General features: G+C 41.7%; 1 protein-coding gene across 1 annotated transcript in view; it reads right to left on the reverse strand.

Annotated features, from left to right (window-relative positions):
• The window catches only part of DLGAP2 (DLG associated protein 2), a 654,575-nt gene that overhangs the window by 510,768 nt on the left and 120,025 nt on the right, over positions 1–23,782 (reverse strand). Inside the window, exon 2 of the mRNA XM_054024256.1 lies at positions 12,137–12,191. Coding sequence (XP_053880231.1) covers positions 12,137–12,191 — 55 coding nt within the window. The remainder of the gene's footprint in view (positions 1–12,136; positions 12,192–23,782) is intronic.

The raw sequence follows: 23,782 nt of genomic DNA on the forward strand, positions 1-23,782 counted from the left end.
AAGCTGAGTCAGAGATATGGGTTTAATATTTAATGCAGAAAGGGGTGAAGCTAGTGGACATTCTGGTCGCTTGTGGGAATGAGTGCCGTAATCCAGGAATGGTTGTCTCCCATAAACAAAAACCTCCCCATATACATCCACAGGTCCATGGGTTTGGGGAAACATAACTTTTGTGGGGAAGGTCAGGGTCACAGATGGGGAAGTGTAACTAGTACCAAACACATGGAGGGATTTGACTATCAGGTGAGAAACCTTGGACTGGACTTTGCATTCAACAGGAAGCATGTACAAAGACTATGGCAGTGGGGTGATGTGTTCAAAGCACACCTGTGTTACTTAGCAAATGGGCATCCAGGCTCTGTATCAGTTTGAGGTTTTCCAGATAGATAGATTTCATTCCTAGATGTAACAAATTACAATATTTGGGCCTCGAGGTCATGAATGTATGCACAACAACAACCTTGGTTAGGTCTGTCTGTGTGGATTGAACTCTCAAGCTCTAGATCTGAAAACATGCACTGCTGCTGCTTGAGATAATGGATCTGGTCCCTTAGCTTGGAGGCAATAGCAGACTAATAAACCTCTATATCTTCCCACTAGAGGAGGTCAAAAAACCACTCTGGGTTCACGTGGGGACCAGTAGTTTTCTGACCAGTCACAGATGGAACTTCAAACGTTTACAGCAATGGCTATTTTGACATCCAGCAGCACTGAGAAGTCCAAAGGGATCCTGACGATGCAAATTCATTTTACAATCAGCACGATATTACAAAAAGAGGCTAGGGAGCCTACGTGCCACACTAATAGAAGTAATAAACGTTTCCCCTTCCTACCAGCATCACTTCCATCGTGCCAGATTTCAGGTTTAGCCAGCTGCATTTTATCCAGGTGCTGTTCTCATATAGGCATTGGGAAAACTTGGGATGACGTTAGTGACATAGGAGATTTAGAGTCTGGTCTGGTCTGCATGCTGCTGGTAATTCAGCCCATGTTGTCTCAGCAGCTAACCAATGATTTCATGCAGATGCTGAAGAACTGAATGTTGAACCAAGCTAGAACTCTGGCAACATTCTGTCAATACGTAATCAGGTGCCTTCATACAGCTTTTTGAAAAAAGACATGCTTTAACTCATATGAAACCCACTGATTAGGAGAGTTAAAATCCTATTTTACCATCTTTACTGCATACCTCAATTTTCTGCTCCCTTTTTTTATTAAAAAAAATCATTTTATTCCCACTTATTACATTGCATTTCCTTTACAAAGTGAATTGGCCCTTAGGAGAGTACTGCTTCCTCTGCAAGTGTAGTGCTGAGAAGACAGACTCATAGGACTGGAGGGGGGGCATGCCTGTGCTCTGGGGGGAGAGGAGGCCTGTGTCTGGGCTTGGGGGGCCTGCGGCTGGGCTCTGTGGGGGAGGGGTGTGGGTATCTGGGCTCGGGGTCATGGCTGGGCTCTGGGGGAGGGGTGCAGGTATCTGGGCAAGGGGAGCCCCAGGGCTGGTCTCTGGGAGGGTAGGGAGTTCAGGTGTATTGGCTGGGGAGGAGAAGGGTTGTGGGTGTCTGCCCCCCCTCAGCTGGGCTCTGGAGGGGGCAGAGAAACAAAGAACTGGGTTGTCATAAGAGTTTCTTTAACTCTCTACTCCTGGTGGAATTTTTGTGTGTGTCTGGATTGTTACAGACATACTTGTTGACAGGTATTTTGAAATAAATTATGGAAATAAATGAAACTAGTGTTATTGTGTAATGTTAATTTGACAAATAAAATGTGCAGAATTTAAAAATATTATGCGCAGAATTTTTGTTTTTTGGCGCAGAATTCCCCCCAGCATATAATACATCCTAGAATGATGTTTGCTTTTTTTGCAACACACTGTTGACTCATATTCAGCTTGTGATCCGCTATGACCCTCAGATCTCTTTTCACAGTACTCCTTCCTAGGTAATCATTTCCCATTTTGTATGTGTGCAACTGATGTTCCTTCCTAAGTGGAGTACTTTGTATTTGTCTTTATTGAATTTCATTAGATTTATTCATTCATACCATTTCTCCAGTTTGTCCAGATCGTTTTGAATTTTAATCCTATCCTCCAAAGCACTTGCAATACCTCCCATTGGTATCATCCACAAACTTTATAAATGTATCTCTATGCCATTATCTAAATCACTGATGAAGATATTGAACAGAACCAGACCCAGAACTGATCCCTGTGGCACCCCAAACCCTGCCAGCTTGACTGTGAACCATTAATAACTACTCTCTGGGAATAGTTTTCCAAGCAGTTATGCACCCACCTTATATTAGCTCCATCTAGGTTGTATTTCCCTAATCTGTTTATGAGAAGGTAATGAAAAACAGTATCAAAATCCTTACTAAAGTCAAGATATACTACATCTACTGCTTCCTCCACCCCCATCCACAAGGCTTGTTACCGTGTTAAAGAAAGCCAGGGTAGATTGGTCTGACACAATTTGTTCTTGGCAAATCCATGCTGAAACTTATCAACTTATTATCTTTAGGTATTTGCAAAGTGATTGCTTAATTATTTGCTCCATTATCTAAGATGATTGGTCTGTAATTCCCCGAGTTGTCCTTATTCCCCTTTTTATATATTGGCACTATATTTGACCTTCTCCAGTCCTCTGAAATCTCTTCCATCTTCCGGAACTTTTTGAAGATAATTACTGATGATCAGATATCTCCTCAATCAGCTTCTTGAGTATTCTAGGTTGTCTAAGTAATTTTTAATTTGTTCTTTCCCTATTTTAGCCTCTGATCCTCCCTCATTTTCACTGGAATTCACTATGTCAGATGTCCAATCACTGCTAACTGTTTTTGGTGAAAATTGAAACAAAGAAATCATTTAGCACTTCTGCCATTTCCACATGGTATCAGGGGGTAAAAACACTCAATAGAACATGTGGAAATGGCAGATCTCCTGGTTAAGCCAGGGTGGTCTCTTGCCATACTTCCTATCTTTTCCACGCTGCTAAATAGGCAATTTAGCCTATAAAGAGATTGAGGGGGTAGCATATATTTGAAAATAAAATAAGGATGTGTATTTTGTAAAAGTGTGCATTTATAATAAAGATGCTTGTGTTGTGACATAGTACATCTGGAAATAGATGTAGTCAGGGTCCCCGATCGGCAAAAATAAACAGCTTTTACGGGAAGTTTAACATGGACTAAAATCTTTACCTGAGTTTTTTCCCCCAATATTGAAGGTCACTAGAATAAGGAGGATTTATATAGGAAGCACAGTCAGTCCCTATGTGGATGCTTCAGTAATCCCTTTTGGCTAATCAAGAAACACTCATCAGCCTCAGAGCCTGCTGTCCCCAGCCCTCCTCCGCTAAAAGAAGGGTTGATGTGATACACAGTTTAGGGAAACAGATGCAACTGGGGGGGAACGAGGAGGACATGTCTCTCTCAATGGTTATCCTCTTTGTGTGTCCCTGTGTTTCCACTCCTGCTCCCTTTGAATTGTTTTATGTTGCTTCACCACTATTCGGAAAGAGGAGAAAAAATAATGGATCTTTAGGTTACAAAAGGATCTTGCATTAGATTCTCAAAGTGTCAAATTTAACTGGAGGCTGAAATCACAATTTAAGGAATTTTTCAGACAAAAAATAACATTTTCCCCAAAACTGTTTCTTGTACAGCAATAATTGTTTCCTTTTTTAATGCAGTTGAGATGGATGGAGTCCACATGAATTATGAAATGCATAATTACCAAACCCAAAAGAAAAATCCATATATAGGCTGAATTCTGCCCTTCTGAGCCCTCAGAAGGGCATATGTGGCTTCCATTAAAGCAAGTGCACCACAAACCACAATGCAGGAATCCATGCATCTCAAATTTTTTCATAACATAGACCATGTCTTGACAGAGAAATTGCTTTACTGACCACCACCCCTCCCATTCACTACTGCCTAGTCCACCGCCCCTCCACTTCGTTGCTGCACAGTCCTTTTTCTGTCCCAGTGATGATCCCATATATACCTACAGCAATTACTTTCATGACAATAATATTAGGATATATTTCATGTATTTTTAGCTTCTATTAATGAAATTTGGCAGGAGGAAATAAGGAGCAGAGCCAGCACCATATGACTAGCCAGCTCTTCACAGAGCAAAGCAATCTGGAGACCACAGTTTGGGAACTTCTGGATTAGATAGAAGATTAAGAAAGTACTTATCCTTGCTTTATTTTCACCCCTCTAATTCCCATTTCCATGGAAACAGGGCTGGAAAGTATCAGCAGGCAGTCTGCAGATGAGCATCCGAATGAGAACACTTGTAGAACTCAGCAGGCAGACAGCAGGAGAAGTCTACAAGCTCTGGTTTCAAAACCCAGCTATAGATTTTAAGCAAAGGGAAGTCTTATGACTACAGCAAAAGGACTTGTAAACAGGTCTGGGTTCTATCCCTAGCCTTGCCACAGATTTCTGTCTGAAACTGGCAGGCAATTTAACTTCCTCCATTTCCTCATTTGTAAAATTAAGAAGGAATAATACTTTCTGCCTCAAAGAGGGCATTGGGCAAAATCCACTATGATTAGCCAAGCATTTAATATACAAGTAAAAGCCTATTTTGTTATTGTTGTAGTGTTTTGGATCCTAAACTCTGTAGTGTAATGCTCTCTGAGAAATCATACTGGCTGCTACACAAGTCATGTACACCTGGTCACAGAAGCCAAAAACCAGAATGTCTGGGTAAAATCCAGACAGGTGGCAACCCTATCACGTCCATACATTTTGAACATTTACCAGCCCTTCAGATAACCCATTACAAAAAATCAAATAATTAACCACTGGTTAATAATATAATAACTGGAAAAACTGCACTTTTTTTCCTGAATCCTGATCCAAAACTCTATTCTCTAACAAAAGCAGCTAAACCAAATGATAAATGAATGTAGATATACTTTTTAGAGGCAAGTGCACAAGTTTAATTTCTTTAAGTAATTTAATGAAGTCAAATATAAACAAAATTACATCTGAATATAAGAATTCTTTTAAAATCTACCTTAGATTTTCTCCTAGCAAGTATTTGCTGTTCAAATAAATGGGAAAAACATAAACAAAACAGTGAAATAGTATTTTCTTAGCTAACTACTTTTGGCCAAAGAAGTAGATAGGTTACCAGGGTTGTGTCCCTGATACTACATCTATGCCACTTTATCAGGTAGAAATTATAAGTTTTGTAAAAGAAAGAACACCCAAACAGAGTATGACTGATGTGATTTTAGCCCATATAATGGCCTCATGAAAATGAAAGTGGATATAAACACAGAATAATGAGGGTTTTACTGTCCTGTGAAAATACAATAACGAATAGCAAAAGCTGGAAATTGAATTGATAATGAAGAATGACACAACATAAATCCATATTTTGCTAGAGTTGCTGTATAACAATTTTTACCAAACTCTTTATCAAACTCAGATTAGCAACATAGGTTTGAAACAGTGTATTGAACTTATGTTTTACTTCAAAATCACAGATATAAACTCCCCCGCAAGGTTTTAAAAGGGCAGGAGGACATCACTAGTTTAAAACCAGGTGGAGAGGAGTGCAAGGCCTACTATAACACGGTGTCAACCTCTTTAAGGTTTAGCAGATATTAATATTTCTTAAGGAGGCTGTAATGGAAACAGTGATTCCAATCTTAGCAAATATGGAACTACATAAGGGGGACTCAGATGAACAGTGTATTCTACTCAAGTGGAATGAGAAAGGATAGTACAGAGCATAGATAACTGTATACTTTGGTTTAATCTGTTCTATGCCATCTATGTCAGCAATTCACGGTTTGACAGATCAAACCAGCACAAAATACACATAGAGGTCAGTTACCCTACTACCTTTGTCCCATCAACAAGGATACATTTATGAAATGTAACAAAAGTAATAATTAGATTGATCACAATTTGATAATGTTTCACTGCTTTGGGGAGAGCAAATAGTAAGGTGAGGCTGGACAGAAGAAGAAAATGGAGCTTTGAAAAACCAAGGAGCTGATTCTCATTAAGTCCAGAATGCCTTTAAGACCACTGTACATTGTCAGAGTTATGTAAAGTGGGAGTGACTTACATTTACACTTCCTTTAAGGCTGTTTTACACTGCCAGAGCAGTGTAAAGGTGGCCTTAGTGTAGATTCAGTCCCCAGTCTAATCTATCCTTTTTTTGAATACACCAGTCACTATTGAGTATGTTTACATATATTTTTCTCTTTTTAGTAAATAACAATGTCTGAGCAGACCACTTGCTCTCTATTTAAGGAGCCTTCATCACCATCTTCAACAAGGTTGTAAACAAGAACATGCGTCCAACAGCAATAACTCAAGGTTCTGTTTCAAAGTTGTAATTGTACCTATGTTCAAATACACTTTTTAAAAAATCTGCCAAACAGACAGTTTTAAAAGGCTAATAAGCGGACCTGGAAATGCTGCCTCCATTTCAGATGTAGACACCAAGCAGGTGCCATGTGATCTAGTCAAAAACAAGCACTGCACGTGCCATGGGAAAAGCTCACTGGACCAGTATTGTACCTGGAATCTTGCCAGGGTATACTACAGGTGTTATCACTTGTTTTCAATATCTCTGAATGATCTCAGTTGAGAAGGGACTCTTGGTTGGCTAAAGATTAGGCAGAGCTCTTTGTGAGCAGGGGACAGAACACAGTCAATAAATATTTATAAGGGGAATTCAGGCTGGCAGTATTCTGCACACACACAGAGGGCAGATGGTGGTGATCCCAGTGAAGTCAGTTGTAATTCCCAGTTGGAGCTCAGTGGAAAAAGGGATACAATACAACAGATTGCACAGTAGGGCCCTTTTGAGGTCATTAGTATCTTTGTACTGTACACTGTGATTGCCTTACAAGAGGTTTAATCACACTGTCCAACAGGTTATTCAACCTTTTTCTTTGGAATAACTTCAAAGCCATTAATTTATAAGTAGCCTTGGCTGGTTAATTTATGGGTAACAGTAGGAGAGTGAGAAGGTATGATCATGTCACCATAACATTCAGGATATGGCTTTAGCACATAAAAAGCAAGGAAACACAGTGTTTGGGTTTCAGTTCTGTGACATTCCCTTGTCCCATTGTGCCAAAGCATTGTGCAATCAAAAAATAAAGTGATGTCAAGTGAAGAACACAGATCTCATATAATGGACCCTTAATGCAAGAACTACTGAAGAAAAGAACATATATAATGCCTGTGCAAACTGTGTACTATTCAATTTGTAAATTCCTTATAAAAATGTATATGATTAGTAGTCACTTCTCATATGTCAGTCATTCAGCATATTTAAATACCACTAAAGGACACCAGTCTCCCTCATAGACCAGTGACCAGCAAAATGTTCAGTCTTCTACTTCAATGTTAATTTATATAAAAAGCTTTTTTTTTAATAAATCCATGACACATCAATACAGAAACCATTTTGAACCAATATCTTGATATTCTCTTTAAAATGTTCATTACTGTGGAACAGCTAAGTTACTTTCTCCCCTATTTTGCTGAGAAACATAACTCCATGGGGATAGATCCTGCTATGTCACATTTTAGCTTGGACTGTATTTTTACAGTCAAGTTACAAATCCTTGAAAATAAGTTTACAGAGGAAAATCTAAAACACCTTCACGATCGGAGTAATACAAGTAACACTACATTGAGGGTATAATAAACTAACTGCATTATTTAAAAATATTCAGTATCAAAATTCACAGAAAATTAATCTTTACCATTTCAGCATCTGAACAGCAGGTGCATAAATAAAAACAAATGTGAGAGTCTACCACTGTACACCAGATTTATTTCCTGACTGCTTTGCATCTCTTTTGGCTCTCACAGTTAGATCATTCTCAGACGCTTCTCTCTCGTCTTTAGAGGTTTCTTCCTAGGACTTAATAGTTATAGAATTTTCTTCTCTTAGGTTCTTTTCATATAATCATAGAAGATTAGGGTTGGAAGAAACCTCAGGAGGTCATCTAACCCCCTGCTCAAAGCAGGACCAATCCCAAATAAATCATCCCAGCCAGGGCTTTCTCAAGCTGGGCCTTAAAAACCTCCAAGGATGGAGATTCCACCACCTCCCTAGGTAACCCATTCCAGAGCTTCACCACCCTCCTAGTGAAATAGTTTTTCCTAATATCCAACCTGGACCTCCCAAACTATAACTTGAGACCATTGCTCCTTGTTCTGTCACCTGCCACCACTGAGAACAGCCTACCTCCATCCTCTTTGGAACCCCACTTCAGGTAGTTGAAGGCTGCTATAAAATCCCCCCTCACTCTTCTACAGACTAAATAAGACCAGTTCCCTCACCCTCTCCTCATAAATCATGTGCCCTTGCCCCCTAATCATGTCCGTTTAGGCCTCATCAGTGATGAACAGAGGGGAATAATCACTTCCCTCGATCTGCTGGCAATGCTCCTACTAATGCAGCCCAATATGCCGGTAGCCTTCTTGGCAACAAGGGCACACTGTTGACTCATATCCAGCTTCTCATCCACTGTAATCCCCAGGTCCTTTTCTGTAGAACTGCTGCTTATCCAGTTGGTCCCTAGTCTGTAGCACTGCATGGGACTCTTCTGTCCTAAGTGCAGGACTCTGTACTTGTCCTTGTTGAACCTCATCAGATTTCTTTTAGCCCAATCCTCTAGTTTGTCTCTTTTCTCTTTCCAGTACCAGCATTTTTAAAAATTTGCTGTTTCATTCTAACTCTTTTTTTCCTTTTAATGTTTTTGTGTTTCATTTCATGCCTTCCCCACCCACACACTTTTTCTGTCCCTCCATCCCTCCCTTTTTATTTTTTAAATAAAATTATTTAAATTGTATTATTTATTAGGATCAAGGAGCCACAGTCACACTCCCTGCCCCAAAGACCTGACAATCCTAATTCCAAGCACTCTCAAACTTTGGAGGAGTTCAAAATCTGGACCCAAACCTGGATCTAAAGTTTGCCAGTAGGGCATTTCTCAGGACTCCATTGTCACCAAGCCCTTCATAGCATAGTCGCCAATTCTGGAGGTGCTCCGGGGTCCATTTTCAGAATGGGGAGAGGTTTATAATGGTGTCCCACTAGGGGCTTGTACTGGTCTGGGATCAGTGCTGTTCAACATATTCGTAAATGATCTGCAAAATGGGTAAACAGTGAGGTGGCAAAGTTTGCAGATGGTACAAAATTATTCAAGATAGTTAAGTCCAAAATAGACCACAAAGAGTTACAAAGGTATCTCATAAAACTGGGTGACAGATACAACTCAATGTTAAATGCAAAGAAATGCACATAGCAAAATATAATTTCAATAATGCATACAAAATGGTGGGTGCCTAAATCAAGAAAGAGATCTTGGAGTCATTTGATGTACTCTGGAAGCACTATGTTTCCAGAGTACTTCAAATTTATAAGAATCCTTCTCACTGTGCCTGTATCATCCTGAACTGTGAAATGCTCATTCTCCTGCTTCAGAAGACTTAAAAATTATCTCCAGTCATCAGTGGGACAGATGCTACAGAATAATGTAGCTGTCCTTAACATGCATCAAAATAATACCAGGGAACCTAGATGTAAATAAGATTGCTGAAAGTTTCATCCAGAAAGCTACAATGAGACATAATGTCTTTAAACTGGGATGTTAGTGAAGACAGCTTGTAGGTGATTGCAATGATCTTAATATACAGTAATTCACGATAATGTAATTATGTAGTTCATAACAATTGAATCATTATTAAAATAGTAAAGATACCAATGATAAACATATTCAGCAACTAGAATATGAAATAAGTGTATAAATATGCTGAAAATAGCCTCCCCCCAACACACACACTCCTCTTCAGAAAAACAAAAGTCAGTACCTGTGCTTCATAGCCACATCCCTACCTCAGCACAGTCTGCAGGACCAGGAGTCCAGTAACAGAGAGAGAACAGGTTCTCCACTGATAGCAAGTGTGTGGGAAGTGGATATGGAGGAACAGGGAAAACCCTGATTCCATTCTCTGCCAAGGGCCAGCCAACAGAGTTGAGCCAGTATGAGATGGGAAGACTTCTCCTTGCTGGTGGACCTGCTTGGCACCCTTTATTCAGAGCTTAGCAAAGGCACAATCTATCCTCCTATGAGCCCTGAAATCTATACCACACAGCTCTGGCTAGAGTCAAATCAAGGCAATCTATAGGCCTTCCCCTGAGTTTTGGTTAGCCCCTTATTCACTGGAATCCAGCTGCTGCACATGCAGCCTCTTTGCTTCCTCCCAAAAGGAAATGCAAGAAAAAATACTCTTGCTGCCCTATTTTGTTTTCCAAATATATTATGCATTGTTATGGGAGCCAGGAACACACATATTTACTTTGAGCACTGCTGGCAGCGCTGAACTATGTAAAAAAACCCAACAACTGGGCATATGGTGACATACCAGCCACATGCATGCATGCAGTTTGTACAGCAGTGTCACAAGGCAATTACAGAAGACTGGAGTTATTTATATAAAAATGTCATGTGAATGACACTGTACAATGAATGAGGTGCACCAAATATAAACAACAGGTTTCTCTCTCCTAGAACATAGACCAAGATTTTTCAAAACTAGGTGCATTAAGGCACCTAAATAGGGGTTTGACTTTGAAAAGTCAATGAGTGGTGGGTGTTGAGCATTTTTGAAAATTGAGCCATTTATCCAAGTGGATGGATTCAAAAGCCTAATTTTAGGCATCAACTTTTGAAAATTTTGGCCTTAATATCTACAGGACACAATTACGTACCAATGAAATCAGTGTGAATTTCACCATGGACTTCAATGGGATTGGGATCAAGCCCTATGAGTGAGCCAGAACAATACACTAATGAACAAACATTAATGGAAATGGAAACACTAAATGGAATGTTGTCATTATAGCCATTATCTTGCACAGAATTTTTCAAGATTGTTTGAAAACAGGAAGGAAGGAACTTTGGCTTTTACACGTAGTCTATGCTCATGTTATTAATGACTTCCAAATTTGATAGGCAAGACAAATTATTTGTTTTATTATTATTATTTTATGTCTTGCAGCTTCTTCACAAACAAATATGTAAATGAAATTTCAACTTATCTTTAATTACAATAATATACCCATGAGTCACATGATGTATGGGTCACGTTCAACATGCAAGTGGGCTGAGGGAAAGAAATCAGGTTTATTTTAATTTTAGTTATTTTTGAAAAAATGGAAGTGCCTCATGCATTGATATATGTTCTCAACAGATCACACAAATGATAAGTTGGTGTTTGTGTATTTTCTCAACCTCCATGAAATTAATGCACAACTACTTCAAGTATTTTAAAACATTCACACAATTTGTCACACAGCCAAATTTCACCATATTTATGATGATGAATAAGTTTTATAAATCTTCACGTTTTACAATGACTCCAAGTTTCAAGCAAGGGCTTCCGATTAAATAAATGCATTTCAAATTGATATTTTGTTTTTTTCAGGGTAGAGGGGGAAATATTAACTCAACAAATCTCTCTTCTCTCACTCACTCGCCTTGAGATTTTCCTTCCATATAATTGTTCAAAAGCCAAACTTACCACATCATAATCCATACACAAGAGTAAGAACTTACCCAAAGAAGTAATTTCACATCATCTTCCACTTTATTCTTTTATGCATTGAGAAACAGAGACTTTAAATATATACAGTACCAACATTTATAACTCAACTGTCAGTGTGAAAAGCTAAGAACCACAGGGACCCAGTCAAAAATGGACTCAAGTGTTGAACCTCTTTGCTAGCCAGAAAACTACTTTTATAATTAATAATACAAAGTAGTTCAGGAGTTAACATATTCAACTTTATAAAGCAAGATCTGTTAGCAATTTCCTACAAAGATAATAGCCAAAAATAGCATGTAACTTGTAAACCTACTTCACCTGAAAACAGATCACTTAAACACAGGAGTCAACTTACTGTTTGAAATAAATATCCAATTTTTCACTTCTTTCAGTGATTTTCAAGTCCTATTCTAGAAACAACAAACAAGAAATCTTCTCAATCTTATACAATTGTGCTTTCATGTTTCTCTGTATCTCACACGAAAGCCACATTAACAGATCAAAAAATAAAAAAGGAAGATTTAATGTTTACCTGTATTCCTGTCTGGTAAAATACAGCAATGCTTCTGCAAAATGCCAGGCAGAATCTATTGCAACATAAAAAAAAAAGAGTAAGTTTTATTACTATTTGAGGGAAAGGTGACATTTATTATTCAACATAAAGTAAATAGTTCTTATGATGCTCTGACAATCCAATCATTCAGCTTTTATACAGCTGAACTTCCACTGAAGTCAATAGGAGTTTTAAATGCTTGATGGCCACAATGAGAATAGTTGTCTCCTGTCAGCAACAACTTCCTTGCAAAACTATACTCGCCCAACTTCCCGTGAGTTTAATATTGTATTTATCATCAAGTATTGATAGACAAGTACATTAAGTGCCTGAGCTGGTATGTCTCCATAACAATTTTGCATAGCTTGTCTTCAAGGTCATCTAACAAACTGCAGCACAGAAAATGCTTGAGAGATATACTCAACTAAAATAAGGTAACACTTAGATCAATAGATACAGAGAGTATAATTTTCTCTCAATAGGCAATCATTCCCCTTCAGAGGTGTCAGAGTAATAGGGTAACGGAAGCTGAAGAGGTAATATGATGAATGGATAAAGCAAAGGACTGGGCATCAGCAGATGTGGATTCTAATCGCCCCTTAGGTACTGATTCACTGTGTGACCTTGGACTAGGGTTTACAACAGTCCTTTATTACAAGGGACATTCCTTATTTTTTCATCTCTGTACGAGATCAGGAGCTGCTGAGTGCTGCAAAAAGCAGCAAGAAATGCCCCTGGTGAATGCAGGTGAGTATTGCTTATTAATACAGTAAACCCTCAGCGTTATGAACACCACAGTTACAAACTGATCGGTTACCCACACACCTCATTTGGAACTGGAAGTACGCAATCAGTCAGCAGAAAAAAAAAAGGCAAATAATGTACAGTACTGTGTAAGACGTTTTTGACATAAACTGTGATCGTATAGATCATTGTTGCAACCAGAGTCCTATGGTTGCACCAGTTCTTATACAGAGAAGTCCAAGTGGGGTGTCTATGGAAAGGTTGTAGTTTGCTGATTATGATTATGCTGTCTGTATGTATCATTTATTTTATTTAAACTTATGAACATTGGTTATGTACTTGTTTGATTCTAAGTAGCCTCAGTGAAGCATTTGGTCAGCTTCTTGAGAAAGAACTATTCTCAGTAAGTGCCCAATCAAGAAACACTTAACTGACAATGGACTTTGGGAGATGCCATTCCACATCTGAGCTCTCCTGGGAACGTTCAAACTAACATGTAAACAGTGGCACCGGCCAGCAAAAAGCTGAATCATCCATAGACATGTGACTTGCCCAGGTAGCTACAGACTCCATCTTGCTTAGGGTGACCAGATCACCCAAGTCAAATATCGGGGGGGGGGGGAGGGGGGAGAGGGTGACGCGGGGGGGGGGGGGCAAAAAAAACAAAACAAAAAAACCAACCCTTCCTCCGCAAGCGCTGGAGGGAGGCCCGGGAGACTCAGGGGAAGTGTGGGGCCGGGGTGAGTAAGAGTCCGGCCTGATCCCGAGCAGGCAGGACTCAGTTGGGTGGTAGGGAGAGGAGGGGGGCGGCCCGCGGGGCCAGGCGGCAGCTGTTCTCACCTCCGGGCAGCGGGACTCGGGAGCAGCCGCTGCTGCAGCTCCCACTGCCGCGGGAGAGGAAGCGGCAATGGAGCTCGGCGGCTGTGGCTCTGGCGCCCCCGAACCCCCCGAGCCGGGGCCTGCTGCGGGGACCCAGCAGCGCGCACGCTGTGCCCAGCCCCTGGCCAGTCGTGTCTGGGCTGCTGCCCAGCTGGTACTATCCCGCGGTGGCCCCGGAGCGGGGGCAGCAGGCCCCAGCCCCCCGTCCCACTCGGGTCCCGCAGGGGAACGAACGGGGCTGGGCTGCCGATGCCTCTGCCCTGGGGCCGCCGTGGGATAGCACCAGCTGGGCAGCAGCCCAGACACGACTGGCCAGGGGCTGGGCGCAGCGTGCGCGCTGCTGGGTTCCCGCAGCAGGCCCCAGCTCGGGGGGTTGGGGGGCGCCAGAGCCACAGCCGCCGAGCGCCATGGCCGCTTTCTCCCCGCGGAAGTGGGAGCTGCAGCAGCGGCTGCTCCCGTGTCCCGCTGCCCGGGGGGGAGAACAACAGCCGCCGCCTGGCCCCGCGGGCCGCCCCCTCCTCTCCCTACCACCCAACTGAGTCCTGCCTGCTCGGGACCAGGCCGGACTCTTACTCACCCCGGCCCCGCGCTCCCTCTGAGTCTCCCGGGCCTCCCTCCAGCGCTTGCGGAGGGAGGAGGAATGGTGAGCCCGGGGAAGAGGCGGGGATTCGGGGAGGGAGCCAATCAGGGGAGGAGGGGTGGAGTCGGGGCGGGGGGGAGTGGGTGCGAGCACTTCCGGGCTCCAGGCTCCGGCGCATTTCCTTGTTTGTCCCGTGTCCCGACCACACGTCGGTCGGGACACGGGACAAACACGGAAATATCGGGACAGTCTCGATAAAATCGGGACGTCTGGTCACCCTAATCTTGCTGTTGTAATTTTGCACAGGAGAACAAATGGGTTTCCACCCACAATAGAGAGAACATAAAAGGCCCTGGAAATCCCTAATCTTTCTAGTCTTTCCTCATATGGAAGCCACTGCATACCCTTGATCAACTTTGTTGTCCTTCTCTGAATCTTTTCCAGTTCCACTATATCATTTTGATATGGGGTAAGCAGAGCTTGACACAGTATTCAAGGTGTGGCATACTATAGATTTATATAGTGGCATTACGATATTTTCTGTTAGCCTTGTCCACAGTCTTGTTGACTCCTTCAAAGGATTCTAACAGACTGGTGAAACATGAATTCCCTTTACAAAAATGTGTTGCCTCTTTCCCAACAAATCATGTTTATCTATGAACTTGATAATTCTGTGCCCAAATATAGTTTCCACCAATTTGCTTGGTACTGAAGTTAGGCTTACTGGCCTATAATTGACAGGGTCACCTTTGGAACTCTTTTTAAAAATCTCTGTTACATTAGCTACCTTCCAGTCATCTGGTACAGCAAGTTATAAACTCAATGGTGCTGTGTGCTGGAACTTCCCCAATACAGAATCTTCTGAAGAGATGTTACACACTTAAGTGATTTCAGTAAAAAACTGTCCTTTCTTTAAAACTAAGAATCTGAAAAGTCACCAAGGGAAAAGACGATTTTTCTGATTGTTTGGATGTAGAGGTGATCTGCCTAATCCAAGAGATGCAAGATTGGGCCTCTCAATTTATCCCTAACATTACTGAGATGAACCCCAAAAGCCATCTGATTCAACTTCTCTGCCCTCTTTTGGATAGCACAGAAAACTTGTCGCAATCCCTAAGCCGACCTACTTCATAATAAAGATTCTCTGTTTAGTGAGGAGGTGTGGCCTCCCTGTGAGCCAAAGGGGGAGGAACAACCACCACTGCACTACACTCTGTTTGCAACTGACAGGACACTCTGGTACACTATTACCTCAAATGGAGACAGAAAATATCTTTACTTGTTTAAAGATGGACAAGATTTCTTATAAACTGCAGATAGAGGAACAGCAAACATTACATGTCACATTTGAGAATACTAGTTGCATCTCCTGTCTTTGTAAAAGAGAGAAGCTGGCAAATACCAAGATCCCAAAATGCTCAGCAGGGAACTTGGCGCTCTATGTCCTGTTGATGTAAGTGGCAGAGAAGAGGCATGGCTAATGATTAGAGCAGAGGACTTGAGTGTTAGGAGTTAGGCTCTTCTCACCTTTGCCACTGATTAGCTGCATGACCTGTGTAAATCACAAAACCTCTATCACAAAAATTGAGACAATAGGTACCTCCTTCATGGGGTCAGGAGGCTTAATCCATTATCATAAAGCACTCTGATATGCTCAGAAAAAAAGTGACTATACAAAAGTTACTATACTTGTGGCATCTTAGGCCTGGTCCACACTAAGCCCCCAGTTCGAACTAAGATACGCAACTTCAGCTACATGAATAACGTAGCTGAAGTCGAAGTATCTTAGTTCAAACTTAAAAGTACTTACTGCGGGTCCACACGCGGCAGGCAGGCTCCCCCGTCGACTCTGCCTACTCCTCTCGCAGAGCAGGATTACCGGTGTCGAGGGCGAGCACTTCCGGGATTGATTTATCGCGTCTAGACACGACGCGATAAATTGATCCCAGAAGATCGATTGCTGGCCGCCGAACCAATGGGTAAGTAGAGACGTACCCTCAGAGACTAACAAATTCATTTCAGCATAAGCTTCCGCTGCAGCTCACTTCTTCAGATGCATAGAGTGGAATACACAGAGAGAAGATATTTATACATACAGAGAACATGAAAAGATGGAAGTACGCATACCAATTGAAGAAGTGAGCTGCAGCCCACGAAAGCTTATGCTGAAATAAATTTGTTACTCTCTAAGGTGCCACAAGTACTCCTGTTCTTTTTGCGGATACAGACTAACACGGCTGCTACTTTGTAAACTTTCATTATGCAAGGCACTGCATTTAACCGTATGGAGTGGAAATCCATCAGCTTCATGAAAAAACTCGTACAGATACAGACAGACATCATCTTCCCTTCCAAATGCAAACAGATGGACATCATACCAAAAGGACTAAAGGTAAAAAATCCATTACAATCTACATATCACACAGACTAGGCGGAGAGATTGTGCCACACACTGCGAAACCACCTGATCAACATCCTATACAGCAAACAGGGAAAGAGCAAGACTGAACTCTCAAAACTGGATTCTCTCATGAAAAACCAACCTTCCACACAAACTTCCTCATGGATAGACTTTACAAAAACTAGACAAGCCATTTACAACACAAACTTTGCTTCTCTACAAAAGAAAAAGGACACTAAACTGTCTAAACTGCTACATGTAATAAGGAGCCACAACAGTAGCTCCCTTACCCCACCCAACAATATTATTAATCTTTCCAGCTATTCTCTTAGCCCAGCAGAAGAATCTGTCCTATCTCGGGGCCTTTCCTTTTGTCCTTCCAGAAACACGAACATGATACAGTTCTGCGGTGACCTAGAATCCTACTTTCGCCGTCTCCGACTCAAAGAATACTTCCAACACACCTCTGAACAACATACTAACCCACAGAATCCTTCCTACCAACACTACAAAAAGAAGGATTCTGCATGGACTCCTCCTGAAGGTCGAAACAACAGACTGGACTCTACATAGATTGCTTCCATCAACATGCACGGGCTGAAATTGTGGAAAAGCAGCATCACTTGCCCCCTAACCTCAGCCAAGCTGAACACAATGCCATCAACAGCCTCAGGAACAACTCTGACATCATAATCAAAAAAGCTGATAAAGGAGGTGCTGTCGTCATCATGAATAAATTGGAATATGAACAAGAGGCTGCTAGGCAGCTCTCTAACTCCACATTCTACAAGCCATTATCCTCATCCCACTGATGATTACCAAAAGAAACTACACCATCTGCTCAAGAAACTCCCGGAGAAAGCACAGGAACAGATCTATACAGACACATGCCCAGAACCCCGACCAGGTGTATTCTATTTGCTACCCAAGATCCATAAACCTGGAAATCCTGGATGCCCCATCATCTCAAGCATTGGCACCTTAACAGCAGGATTGTCTGGCTATGTGGACTCTCTCCTCAGGCCCTACGCTACCAGCACTCCCAGCTATCTTCGAGACACCACTGACTTCCTGAGGAAACTACAATCCATCGGTGATCTTCCAGAAAACACCATCCTGGCCTCTATGGATGTAGAATCCCTCTACACCAACATTCCACACAAAGATGGACTACAAGCCATCAGGAATAGCATCCCCGATACCATCACGGCAAACCTGGTGACTGAACTTAGTGACTTTGTCCTCACCCACAACTATTTCACATTTGGGGACAATATATACCTTCAAAGCAGCGGCACTGCTATGGGTACTCGCATGGCCCCACAGTATGCCAACATCTTTATGGCTGGGGACTTAGAACAATGCTTCCTTAGCTCTCGTTCCCTAACGCCCCTACTCTACTTGCGCTACACTGATGATATCTTCATCATCTGGACCCATGGAAAAGAAGCCCTCAATGAATTCCATCATGATTTTAACAATTTCCATCCCACCATCAACCTCAGCCTTGACCAATCCACACAAGTGGTCCATTTCCTGGACACTACTGTGCTAATAAGCGATGGTCACATAAACACCACCCTATACCGGAAACCCACTGACCGCTATACTTATCTACATGCCTCCAGCTTCCATCTAGAACACACCACACGATCCATTGTCTACAGCCAAGCTCTAAGATACAACCACATTTGCTCCAATTCCTCAGACAGAGATAAACACCTACAAGATCTCTATCAAGCATTCTTAAAACTACAATACTCACCTGCTGAAGTGAAAAAAACAGATTGACAGAGCCAGAAGAGTACCCAGAAGCCACCTACTACAGGACAGGCCCAACAAAGAAAATAACAGAACGCCACTAGCCGCTACCTTCAGCCCCCAACTGAAACCTCTCCAGCGCATGATCGAAGATCTACAACCTATCCTGAAAGATGATCCCTCACTCTCACAGATCTTGGGAGACAGACCAGTCATCGCTTACAGACAGCCTCCCAACCTTAAGCAAATACTCACCAGCAACCGCACACCATACAACAAAAACACTAACCCAGGAACCTATCCTTGCAACAAAGCCCGATGCCAACTCTGTCCACATATCTATTAAAGTGACACCATCATAGGACCTAACCACGTCAGCCACACCATCAGGGGCTCGTTCACCTGCACATCTACCAACATGATATATGCCATCATGTGCCAGCAATGCCCCTCTGCCATGTACATTGGCCAAACTGGACAGTCTCTACGCAAAAGAATAAATGGACACAAATCTGACATCAGGAATCATAAGATTCAAAAACCAGTGGGAGAACACTTCAACCTCTCTAATCACTCAGTGACAGACTTGAAGGTGTCAGTTTTGCACCAAAAAACTTCAAAAACAGACTCCGAAGAGAGACTGCTGAACTCAAATTAATGTGCAAATTAGACACAATTAACTTAGGCCTAAACAGAGACTGGGAATGCTTGGGTCATTACACTAATTGATTTTTTTTTTCCCCCCATGTTAAGTTCTCCTCACACCTTCTATGGATCATCTCGATTATCACTTCTAAGTTTTTTCTTCTGCTGCTACTGATAGCTCATCTCAATTGATTGGCCTCTTACAAATGGTATGCGTACTTCCATCTTTTCATGTTCTCTGTATGTATAAATATCTTCTGTCTGTGTGTTCCACTCTATGCATCTGAAGAAGTGAGCCCACGAAAGCTTATGCTGAAATAAATTTTAGTCTCTGAGATGCCACAAGTACTCCTGTTCTTTATACAAGTGCTTTCAACCTAAATGTAACTGTGGCTGAAAACTTAATAAATCTGCCACTGCTACTCCAAAGAGAAGCCAATTAGAAACTATTAAGGTATTTGACAGCCTTCTTTATATCTATCTCTGCCATACCTAGCTGCTGATCACTTAAGACTCACTGAACTCCTTGCGAGTATCAGAAAAGCCTGATTAAGCTCTGACTGAAAGGAGAATACTGCCACTCTCAGAAGATACCGGTCATGCTATAACTCAGGGGTAGGCAACCTATGGCACGCATGCCAAAAGTGGCACGCCAGCTGATTTTCAGTGGCACTCACACTGCCCGGGTCCTGGCCCTGGTCCGGGGGGCTCTGCGTTTTAATTTAATTTTAAATGAAGCTTCTAAAACCTTTTAAAACCTTTTAAAAACCTTATTTACTTTACATACAACAATAGTTTAGTTATATATTATAGACTTATAGAAAGAGACCTTCTAAAAATGTTAAAATGTATTACTGGCATGCGAAACCTTAAATTAGAGTGAATAAATGAAGATTTGGCACACCACTTCTGAAAGGTTGCCGACCCCTGCTATAACTGTTGGGGGTTTTGTTTGTTTATGTTTGTTTTGGCAAAATAGCACCATGGGGGAGCTGGCATTGCCATTGTGGTTAGTTCAGCATAATACTTTCCACTAGAAAAAGTTCTTGCAATTTATTTGCATTTATTGCTTGAGGAAAGTTTTGGCAGTGTGCCAAAAGAATAGCTGAACACAACAATTCCAAAGACCCAGGCTTGCACTGTCCCCCAAACAGCAGCAGCCCCATAAATACTACACTGGGAATGCCTGGGAGCTGCCATATAGGGGACGTATGAGAGGAGCATCCCCAACTTTCAATGCATTTGAGGGAAGAAAGAGGGCCAGGTTGGACTCCCCCCAACCACTCCCCAGACCCAGTACATGCGCCAGTACATGCCCACTCCTCCTGCCCATCTCCACCCTCCCATGGTAACAGTGCTGCCAGCTAATGTAGTTAATCTTTTAATTCAAGGCTGACATCTTCTGAGAGTGGCAGTGTTGGTCTCCTTTCAGTTCAAAAGCAGGTTTTTGTGATATTTGAAAGGACTTCAGTGGGTCTTAAGGGATCAGCACCTAGATACTGCAGGGATAGATATAAATGAGGCTGTCAAGTACTTTAATAGTTTTTAATTGGCTTCCTTTGGGTTTACACCCAAGAGAGGTGACAGCTAGGAGCCAGAAACCTTACGTGGGTGCCCTCAAGGGATCATGGAGGAGTACAGGTGCAGTTACCCTGAAACTAAGACACAAAAGATTTACTGTTGCCTGTGCAACCTTAATGCTGTTCCTTTATGCATATGCATTAGGATACGGTCTCTAACTACATGATCACATACTATTTTTTCCACAGGACCCTAGCCTAATTCACTTAATTGGACATAGGACACCAGGGGACAGAATTGAGGTTGAACAGGCAACTTCAAAGCTGCCATTTCTGGACTTTTGAGTGATTGCCTTTGCAAGCTAAAATCGTGTTCTTTAATACACGTTCTTTTGTATGCAATACACTTCTGAGTAGATAAGTTACAGTAAGTATTTTCCTATGGCACTACTTATTACTGTCACAGAAACCTGCAGACCAGAGGCCAAATCCTACTTAACCTAATCATAGAAATAGTCCCATTGGCTTAAATAAGTAAGGGGAGCAGGATTTGGATTCAAATATCCAAGTGTTCTTATACCAATTCATAAAACAGCTGGAAATTTGAGTTTTAAAAGAATAGCATTATTATTACCATAATTTTCAGAAAACTAAAATTGTTCTATTACATTTCATGGAGGGTTTTTTTTTAAGTACAATGTAATAAATCTGAACTATGACATTTTCTTTATACCTATGGATATAAATAACAGCATCAGAGTTTAGGTACCGAGAGTGAAAAATCAAAAGCAGAGAACAAAGAAATCCTAAAATGAAAAGGGACAATCTTTTAAAGCAGTCTTACACAGATCCGGAGTTTAGAAAACACACAGTCTTATTGAGTTATCTTGTACCAAAGCTGAACATTTAGTTCCTTCCCACTCAGGCACAATTTTTTTCTGCAAAATTCCAAATCCATGAAGAAGCATTACGTATTTCTTAGGAGGGCTTGATTTTTCAATCAAATTAGACTGAAATTAAGAAAAATAAAGCAGACATTAAAGAAAAAGCAAGTATACAGGAGACAGACTAAAGCTTTAGAACTCAGTTATTTGCTCCCTAGTGTAGAATAATGGAGAATCAGGCCCCTAGGGCAATTTATTGCCCATTTTCTACATCAGGACCAGAAATAGTGCAGAAGAGACTATAACAATTCTTGCTGTCTTTTCTTTACGCTGCTGCCCTGCATAAAACCAATTTCTGGCTGGCAGGAGTTTAATATCAACCTACCACCTACTGATCTACAGTATCTAGATTTTTATACTGTACCCATCTCCATGGCACCCGAATGCCTCTTCTCACTGCTCTCCTCCCACTTTCTCCCCTCCATTTCTTTACTCAGTAGAGGGAGTAAGAATTCTTTAGCAAATTATCTCCCTTCCCTCCACTTTTTTCTCCTCTCTCCTGCTTTCTTCCTTTAAATTAACTACATACTGCAATCCTATTTCTTAAAATGCCTTACTTTTAATTACATAGAGAAATCTTGGATTTATGTTTTAATTTTTTGCATCTCTACCTAAACAGGTAATCCTCATTCAAATTAGATCAGATCTGGAGTGACTGGAACAGCGGTAAGCAGAACTGTAGTATGTTGTAGACAGAAAAATATAAAAATGCAGATACAGAATGGAATGTTGTTTTAGACAATGCCCTTTTTCCGCAGCAAAAGCAGAAATAATACAAGTTAGCAAGACAAAGCCTTCAGTTGTGTGATAGACCCCAGTGAACAGCTCAGGAATTCCCTTACTGGATATGGGACACTTAGTTCAGAATTCTGTCTCTGACAGTGCTCAGCATCAGATGCTTCAGAGAAAGGTGGAAGAATATCACCGTAGGCAGCAGATGTGGGGTAACCTGTCCCCCCACTTTACATCTCATTTGCATCTCTAATAGTTAGAGACTGACTTAAATGCCAAATAATAAGGTTTAAGATCCCTTTCAAAAATTCTCTTAGCATTAAGTATTCTGTTCAGCAAGATATTTCAGCATATTCCTAGCTTGAAGTCAAAGACAACTGGTCACATGCTTAGTTAGAAATGTGCTTATGTAACCAAATCAGAGCCAAAGTTTCTCGCAATGTGAAATGAAGAGGTAGAGTGACATGTGTTTTAATGCAGACACTTTGGAAAATAAGAGGATTTACGCTTTTTTTTTTTTTAGGTCTCATAGGGCAGAGCAAGTTGAGCCATGTGGTCACTTGCCAAGGTCTAGCATTCAGATAACTCCCACCTGCAAACGCATGTTCACTCATACTGCTGTAACTTGGCAGAGTCACTAGCAAAACCTGGCATTTTGCTTCTTTTCTATTTTCCCCTTTCACTCTGTGTTTCATCTTTCCCACACCTGAACTGAAAAACAATTTTACCTCCCCCCCACCCTAGGGTCTCCCAATCTCCCACACACACACACCCCACATACCAGGGGTTCTGTTGATCACCCATTTTTCTCTTTCTCCCAATCTCCCCCCACTTCCAGGGGTTCTATGAGTACTCCTTTCCCGAATTCATCCCTTCCCTGGGTCTCTTTCTGTCCCTCATCCCCACTCCCCCTATGCTAGGAACACTGTGCCATGATCTCAGCATAGCGGGGCCCCCAGATTCTCTCCCAACAGGGGACCTATGTGCCTCCGTTCCCCATGCTCTCCACCCCCTCATCCCCATGCCAGGGGCTATGGCATACCCCCTTTCCCCTCCCAGCTTATTAACTGCCTGGGAGATAAATCATTCAGGGTATCAACATGTTAAACTCTATTAGGAGGAGTTTCAGAGTAACAGCCGTGTTAGTCTGTATCCGCAAAAAGAAGAACAGGAGTACTTGTGGCACCTTAGAGACTAACAAATTTATTAGAGCATAAGCTTTCGTGGACTACAGCCCACTTCTTCGGATGCATATGCATCGTGGCTGTAGTCCACGAAAGCTTATGCTCTAATAAATTTGTTAGTCTCTAAGGTGCCACAAGTACTCCTGTTCTTCTATTAGGAGGATAAGCAAAAGTTTTGTTATACCAGAAAGATCAAACCAAGGGGCACTTGAAGCTGTGGCTGTGCTAAATAGAT

This window comes from Malaclemys terrapin, chromosome 3 (assembly GCF_027887155.1).
Source record: "Malaclemys terrapin pileata isolate rMalTer1 chromosome 3, rMalTer1.hap1, whole genome shotgun sequence".
Classification (NCBI taxonomy): Eukaryota; Metazoa; Chordata; order Testudines; family Emydidae; genus Malaclemys; species Malaclemys terrapin.